This window comes from Vulpes vulpes, chromosome 8, assembly GCF_048418805.1.
Source record: "Vulpes vulpes isolate BD-2025 chromosome 8, VulVul3, whole genome shotgun sequence".
NCBI lineage: Eukaryota > Metazoa > Chordata > Mammalia > Carnivora > Canidae > Vulpes > Vulpes vulpes.
Window position 1 is genome coordinate 6056341 of NC_132787.1, and position 8152 is coordinate 6064492.

The 8152-nt window shown below is 41.0% G+C and overlaps 1 protein-coding gene and 1 pseudogene across 1 annotated transcript; one reads left to right on the forward strand and one right to left on the reverse strand.

Moving 5' to 3' along the window:
- Positions 1–2152: 2152 nt before the first annotated feature.
- On the forward strand, positions 2153–3205 carry LOC112920978 (glyceraldehyde-3-phosphate dehydrogenase-like; annotated as a pseudogene).
- Positions 3206–4987: 1782 nt separating this feature from the next.
- On the reverse strand, positions 4988–5944 carry LOC112912782 (olfactory receptor 8S1-like). The gene has a single exon (XM_025989393.2). The coding sequence runs from the start codon at positions 5942–5944 to the stop codon at positions 4988–4990; it is 957 nt and encodes a 318-aa protein (XP_025845178.2).
- Positions 5945–8152: the final 2208 nt, after the last annotated feature.

The following is an 8152-nucleotide window of genomic DNA, read 5'->3' on the forward strand; positions in this document are numbered from 1 at the left end:
CCTTGTTACTGGGATGTTGTTACTTTTAGGTCTTCTCAGCTGATAGAGTAAAGAAATAATGTGCATACCTAGCTGTCTATATTCACATATCTGTAAATATTTCTATATGCATTCAAAGAAGAGAATATTTTTATTTTTACCTTCTTGGATGCTGAAGAAAGAGCCACAGACAACACTTTGGGATTATGGGTGATACTGGCTTTTTATCCTTTTCAAAAATTTTCATATTTTCTAAAATAAAAGTGGATTGTTTTGTAATTGGTGAAATGATAGTGTTAAATACTTTTAAAGAATTGACAGATTGCAAGAAAATGGAATTATTTGTCAAAATTGTAGAGGAGTAATTATCATGTAGACATAAAATGTAAAAAATTCCATATATCATGCCTGGCTAATAGTAAAAGCTCAGTAAATATTGATTTCCTTATCTATTTTGCTAATGGCTAAGAAGAAGGCAATGATAAGATGTATGAATAAGAGTTATAAATTTAAAAACCTATCATCTCTTTTCCTCATTGATACCCAAGGAAAGAGAACAACCACTTATTTTTAATGACTTTATCTTTCCTTACATTCTCATTCTCTTTCCTCACCCTCCACTGATCTTGGAGGTACAGATATGTGGGAACTTCTCTGTTTTTAGGTTGGTCCTGGGTTATCAAGATGAATCACCCAACAATGGGAGAGAATGGAGTCTACTTACTGAGTGGGGATTACTACTTACTGAGTAGGTACGTGAGGTATGCTTTGAGCCTCTTTAAGGTAAGAACATGAATATAGTTTTTATGGACATTACAGGAAGTGGAGGCCTGACCCTTGTGTGCATCCTGTATTTTTGAAGGAAGTTTCCTTATAATGCCAGTAGATTGTTTATAATGCATTGATATCTGAAGGGGAATATGAAAGATCTCTGTGAGAAATTCTGTTGTGAGTGGAATATTCCATTCTGAGAGTCATCTGTATCTACTTAGCACAGAGTATACTAGAGGAAGAAGGAAGATAACCCCCCAAAGGTATTTAAGTTGCAAGAAGAAATCATTGAGACATCAATGGTTAAATGTAGGCAAACTGAAGTTACACTAATATAATAAAATTTGTGTCTATTTTGTGGAATTAAAAAAAGACATGAAATATTTGGCAATGATACTGTTTAGGAAGGAGAGAAGCCTATTCATAAATGCATGTTATTAGTAACATTTCAGTTGTTAGGTTAAGTTGTGAGACCATGGAGGGTTTATGTTATCATTAAAAAAAAAAAAGGCAAACAAATATGCAACAAAAAGTAAACTAAAAAAAAAAAAAGATGTACATGTATGGACTAATTATCACACATTGCAAAGGATTATGATTTTTTTAATTGGAATTCAATTTGCCAACATATAGCTTAACACCCAGTGCTCATCCTGCCAAGTGTCCCCCTCAGGGCCCATCACCCAGTCACCCCAACCCCCCGCCCACCTCCCCTTCCACTACCCCTTGTTCATTTCCCAGAGTTAGGTGTCTCTCATGTTTTGTCACCCTCACTGATATTTTCACTCATTTTCTCTCCTTTCCCTTTATTCCCTTTCACTAATTTTTATATTCCCTAAATGAATGAGACCATATAATGTTTGTCCTTCTCCGATTGACTTATTTCACTCAGCATAATACCCTCCGGTTCCATCCACGTCGAAGCAAATGGTGGGTATTTGTCATTTCTAATGGCTGAGTAATATTTCATTGTATACATATACCACATCTTCTTTAAAGGATTATGATTAATTAAATTCTGCAATATGAATTTTTAAGGCATATAACAAGAAAGAAAGGAGGAAAACCCTGGCTTCAAATATTTTTGGAAATATTGCATGACAAAAAAATAGGTTAATATTAGAAACACTAAAAATGTTTTGCCATATCTATTTCATGTTTTTCTTACAGTGAGAAATGGGAGCAAAACTAAGCAGGTGCTAACTTGTTTCATAAATCCTTGCAGTATAAAAGTGAATGGAAAAGAGAAATAATAAAAGTAAAACAAGAATCTTCAAAATGTATAAATAATGAATCATATATTAAGGGTTGAATATTTATTAAAGATTAAAAAAATTACACCATTGCTCTCTGCTCCTCCCCATTCGACAGACAGCCGCATCTTCTGGTGCAGTGCCAGCCATGTCCCCGAGACACGATGGTGAAGGTCGGAGTGAACGGATTTGGCCATACTGGGCGCCTGGTCACCAGGGCTGCTTTTAACTCTGGCAAAGTGAATATTGTTGCCATCAATGACCCCTTCATCGACCTCAACTACATGGTGTACATGTTCTAGTATGATTCTACCCATGGCAAATTCCATGGCATGGTCAAGACTGAGAATGGGAAACTTGTCATCAATGGGAAGTCCATCTCCATCTTCCAGGAGTGAGAACCTGCCAACATCAAATGGGGTGATGCTGGTGCTGAGTAGGTTGTGAAGTCCACTGGGGTCTTCACCACCATGGAGGAGGCTGGCGCTCACTTGAAGGGCGGGGCCAAGAGGGTCATCATCTCTGCTCCTTCCACTGATGCCCCCATGTTTGTGATGGGCGTGAACCACAAGAAGAATGACAACTCCCTCAAGATTGTCAGCAATGCCTCCTGCACCACCAACTGCTTGGCTCCTCTGGCCAAAGTCATCCATGACAACTTCGGCATTGTGGAAGGCCTCATGACCACTGTCCATGCCATCACTGCCACCCAGAAGACCATGGACGGCCCCCCTGGGAACCTGTGGCGTGATGGCTGAGGGGCTGCTCAGAACATCATCCCTGCTTCCACTGGTGCTGCCAAGGCTGTGGGCAAGGTCATCCCTGAGCTGAACGGGAATCTCACTGGCATGACTTTCTGTGTCCCCACCTCCAATGTGTCAGTTGTGGATCTGACCTGCCACGTGGAGAAAGCTGCCAAATATGGCCACATCAAGAAGGTGGTGAAGCAGGCATCAGAGGGCCCCCTCAAGGGCATCCTGGGCTATACTGAGGACCAGGTTGTCTACTGCAACTTCAACAGTGACACCCACTCTTCCACCTTCGATGCTGGGACTGGCATTGCCCTCAATGACCACTTTGTCAAGCTCATTTCCTAGTATGACAATGAATTCAGCTACAGCAACCAGGTGGTTGACCTCATTGTCCACATGGCCTCCAAGCAGTAAGAGCCTCCTGGACCACCAGCCCCAGCGAGAATAAGAGGAAGAGAGAGGCTCTCAGCTGCTGGGGAGTCCCTGCCCTGGTTTAATCCGCCAACACACTGAGAATCTCCTGACCTCCAATTTACATCCCAGACCCCCTGAGGAAGGGGAGCGGCTTGGGAAGATCTACCTTGTCATGTATATCAATAGAGTATAACGTATCCAGACCCCCCCAAATTACACCATTAATGGAGAAAGGGAAATTGAAAAGTAAAACTGAAAACTCCTTGAATTATCAAGGAAAGTAAAATAGGAAAATAGACATACCAATATGGCAAAATTGTAGGAAAGGCCTGAAATAGGTCTAGCATGTATGGCATTTTGAAATTAGGTAAATGCAGGTTTTCCAATGATTGTATCACTAGATTATAGATAATTTTTTTCAAGCCAAATCATTTGAAAAAAGGACTTAGGTAGACTTGGAGCATCCTCTAACTCTGGGGGATGTCTGTCAAGTACTGTGCCTGGTGGGAACAGAAATCCTGTGAGATGGGAAGGTTACCAACAGGGAAGAAAAATCCCCCAGAGCAAGACAGTCCTTGAGTTAGAAATTTCCTAGGATTCCAGAGTTTGAAAACGGAACTGTTGACTATTTTCAGGCCATGTTTTGCCTGAGCATAGAGTTAGAGGATTTCTTCCTTCTTTCAACTGCGGTGTACATTGGTGCAGTGAATTCCTCACACCACCTAAGGGCGCCAGTGCATCTATAGCCTTGGGTTTTGAATTCCTTTTCTCCCAAGGGTGTCCTCCTGGGGGTACCCTTACTTGTCTGACCCTTACTGAAGTCTTCTTTGTAAATTTCCCCTTATTCCTCCCATTCTCCCTTCTACCATCTGGTCTTTCCTTGTCTAATCTTCTTTTCTTTTTCTTTTCCTTCCCTTTCTCTCCCTTGCCTTGCCTTGCCTTCCCTTCTCTTCCTTTCCCTGCCTGAGAGGCTCATGTTTACCATTATCTGATACACCAGTTTTCTGTTGGCCCTCAGTCCTATGCTTATCCAGTGTACTTGGCTTTATATTACCTGGGCTAGATGCCCACAGAGGATATCTCCCAGATTCCCAGGCTGGTGGCTTCTGTTTAGGGTCAACCAATGGAAAGTGTGGGTGAAAACTAAGAGAAGCAGCTAATCTGGTTCTGGGGGAGGCAAGGCAGTATCCCTTCAGCAGCTCCAGCATCCTCATCGATGACTGCCCCCTGGCCTTAGCACCTCCTCAGCATCCCAACAGTGGTGCCCCAATGACACACTAGGGCTGATGGCTATCCCAGAAAGAGTGGATTCTCTCCCTGTTGCCACCAGGTGAAGGTACCAGGAGAGGCACAAAGTATGGAAAGTGTTTGTGTATCTGCCTTTGCCTCTGCCAGCCATTTTTAGATCCTTCTATCTTTTCTACAAGTCCCTATCTAGTCCAAGCTTATCCCCAACCTCCCTTCCAGCTCCTGAGTCTGGAATTTATGATTCTTTATTATCAATGGCCTTCTTGGTGCTTTTACTTCTAGCAAAGCTTCCCCGCTAAATATTAGACCCAACAAGAATTCAGTTTCTTGTCAATTTTCTTAGTGCTAATCTCAATGGGAATGTTTCATAATTAAAAGGGAGAATAAATCCATTGTTTTGTCTCTGAATAAATTAAATATGAGCCAACATAAGCAAGTAGCTCTTGGATCTTCCCAGGCATTCCAAAGGAAACTAGCCCTTATAAGATTTTGTCATTCTGTTATGAACTAAGAAAATTTTCCCTACATCTGTTTTTCAACCATCTGATAAGATTCTTCCCCATTTCCCAGTCATCCTCTACTTGTTCTCTGCTCTCTGAGCTGTTTTAAACCTTTTTGCAACATTCTTTTCAGAGCTGCTTTTACTTCCTTGTTCTTCAAGCTGTAAATAAGGGGATTTATTAGAGGAGTGACCACACTGTACTGTATGGAGAAAATCAGCTCCAGAGGTGAGCCTGAGGTTGCCATGAAATAGCGAAGAAAAGCAGATCCATAGAAAAAGCTCACTGCAGTGAGGTGGGAGGAGCAGGTGGAGAAGGCCTTACTTCTGCCTGAGGTGGAGCTGATGCTCAGGATGGTGAAGACAATGCGAGTATATGAGAAGAAGACCAGAAGCAAGGTTCCAGAGGCATGAATGATGGCAGAGCACACCAGGACTGTAAAGTTGGTGGAGATGTCAGAGCAAGATAGAGAGAATAGAGATGGCAGTTCACAGCTGAAGTGAGGGATGACCTGAACCTCACAGAAGTCCAAATTCCAAGCCATGAGGGTATTAATGAGAGCATCCAGAAAGCCCAGTGCCCATGAGACCCATACCAGACCCCTACACAACTGTTTACTCATCAGCTGGCCATAGAGCAGGGGGTAGCAGATGGCAGTGTAGCGGTCATAGGCCATGGCAGAGAGCACAAAAACTTCAGTTCCGGCGATGGAAAACACGAAAAATGCCTGAGTGAGGCAGCCTTCTACTGATACTGATTTCTTGTGAGATACGAGATTCTCCAGCATCTTGGGCACAATTACTGAAGTTAAACAAAGATCCAGGAAGGAGAGATGGCTCAAGAAGAAGTACATGGGGGTGTGGAGATGGGTATCGGTCATAGTCACTATCATTATCATCAGGTTCCCCATGATGGTCAGGAGGTAAATTTCTAGGAAAAGCACAAAGAGCAGAACCTGGATGTGGGGGTCAGCAGACAGTCCAAGGAGGATGAATTCTGTGATGGTGCTGTGGTTTCCTAAGACCATGGTAGAAGATGTTCCACTGGAATGAGGACAAAAAGACACATGAAATATTCACCTTCTTTTTGTGCCACCTTAGGATTACTACTTCATTCTATGTATGCATGTATCTCTCTTCAGTGTGTTCACCTTTTGAATGGATTTTTAAAAAATCTACTCTTCCTCCCTCTCCAGAATTCTTCCCTCACTTGGTTGCCAGTTGCTTGGCTCCTGAACCAGCCGATTTGTGCTCTTTTCCCTTGTGACTACTCTCCCACAAATAAGCTCTGGTGACCTTTACAAAATTTTTCAGTTTAGTTTATGACTGATTGGTTTCATCTCCTTGAACTGTGCTTTGATTTTATCTTGCAACACTACCAGTTAAATTATATCCAATATACCTCTTGGAGAAGTTATTCTAGTCATCTCTGGTTTCTTGAGTTACACAGTCTTTCACTCTCCATTTAAAAGCTCACAATAGGGATCCCTGGGTGGCGCAGCGGTTTGGCGCCTGCCTTTGGCCCAGGGCACGATCCCATGTCGGGCTCCTGGTGCATGGAGCCTGCTTCTCCCTCTGCCTGTGTCTCTGCCTCTCTCTCTCTCTCTCTGTGTGACTATCATAAATAAATAAAAATTAAAAAAAAATTTAAAAGCTCACAATAGGCCACTATTACTTAATAATAATAATAATAATACTTAATAATAATTACTTATATTTATTATACTTCTAGTTTTCATGTGTCTCTCTCTAGTATATTTGTTTATTTGATTCAAGGGAAAATTTTGAAATGTATTTGTGTGTGAGTATGTATGTGGTGGGGAATGGGGTTAAGAAAGAATAGTGCTAATGTGTATTTTTAACGGTTAACCCTTCCCCCACCTCCAAAACTCAGATCTAGAAGACTCACTTATTTCCTCAATCTGAACAAATAGGATTTGCATCTACTCTATATGAGCCTATGACCAGAATGTGAATTCTACAATGCTCCTGAATAATGATAAACTTCTCTGGTTGGCATTTAAAGATTAACCACTATTTGAAGTAATTTCTCTACCTGCAGAGAACTTGTTTTACTTGGTCTTTTCTGGATCCTGGTGATCAGTATTTTAAACATTCCCCATGTGGTTCTGGGTGGCTCTGTGCTGCAGAATCTGGTACCAGTTGGTCAGACAAAACTTGCTCTGGTACCCTAATTATTTTCCTATTCTCCACATTGACTTCAGCTGATACTTTTGAAATTTTTTCCTTTAAATCTTGGCCCAAATCCTACCATTTTTTTTCCATCTCACTGTAATTTCTATTTCTTCCACCATACTTCTGTCTTGATTACTTCTTTCTCCACCAGCACAGATTATGGAAAATAATGACACCCAATATTTAATTGATGCCAATTATATGTAGGTATTATCAAACATTTAGCTTTTTCTCTATTTGAAGATCTCAACAAAACTATGGGGGCTACATTATTTCAAATTTTAGAATAAGGGAATTGAATCTGAAAATGTGGTAACTTATTGGTATCTAGAGGATTAGTGGATAAGCTTTACATCTCTCCCAGGTGTATAAAGCTTCCATATCTGTAATTTTTACACTCTGACTAGCTGACATTTATTTGCTTAAGCACATCTACCTCACTCCATGTTCCCTTTTACCCCTTACCCTCTAACTGTTTTTGGCCTTCACTTGTATATCTATCTTACTCTGGCTTTTACTTTATTTCTTTGTTTCTCTGGGTTTTAGTAGGATGTATGTGTAAGTATTTCTTTTTTCTCAGGTGCGTTGCTTGTTTATGGAGAATAGATTTGGTATTTAATCATCTATATTAAGTCCTGATCCTACAGCAGAATGAAAGGCAATAATGGGTCCTTGATATTTGTTAAATGTAGAAAGAATGAATGAAGCAAATATGAGATATGTGCTTTGTTAGAGGAATATCTCCAGCTTTAATTCTAACTAGAAATAAATGAAACTTGAGGCTGACTAAGAAGTGGTGGAGAAAGAAAGGCTATGTGGGGTCGAGGGGCTCATTTTGTAGTGGTTGTGAAGGCAGAAGACTTATTTTCTGTTGTAATAACTGGTACCTAAAGATTCTTTCCCCCTGGGGGGGGGGGGGCAGCTCAAACTTACTACCTCATTTTTGTCCATGTTGGGAGGGTGGTTTAAAAACATGACATTTAGGTGTGCACTCTATTATCCATCCTGTTGGTCAATTCAGTCATCCATCTATGTTTCCA

Bases quoted from the DNA above. Each gene is read 5' to 3' on its own strand.
- LOC112912782 (XM_025989393.2), bottom strand. From the start codon at position 5,944: ATGGTCTTAGGAAACCACAGCACCATCACAGAATTCATCCTCCTTGGA.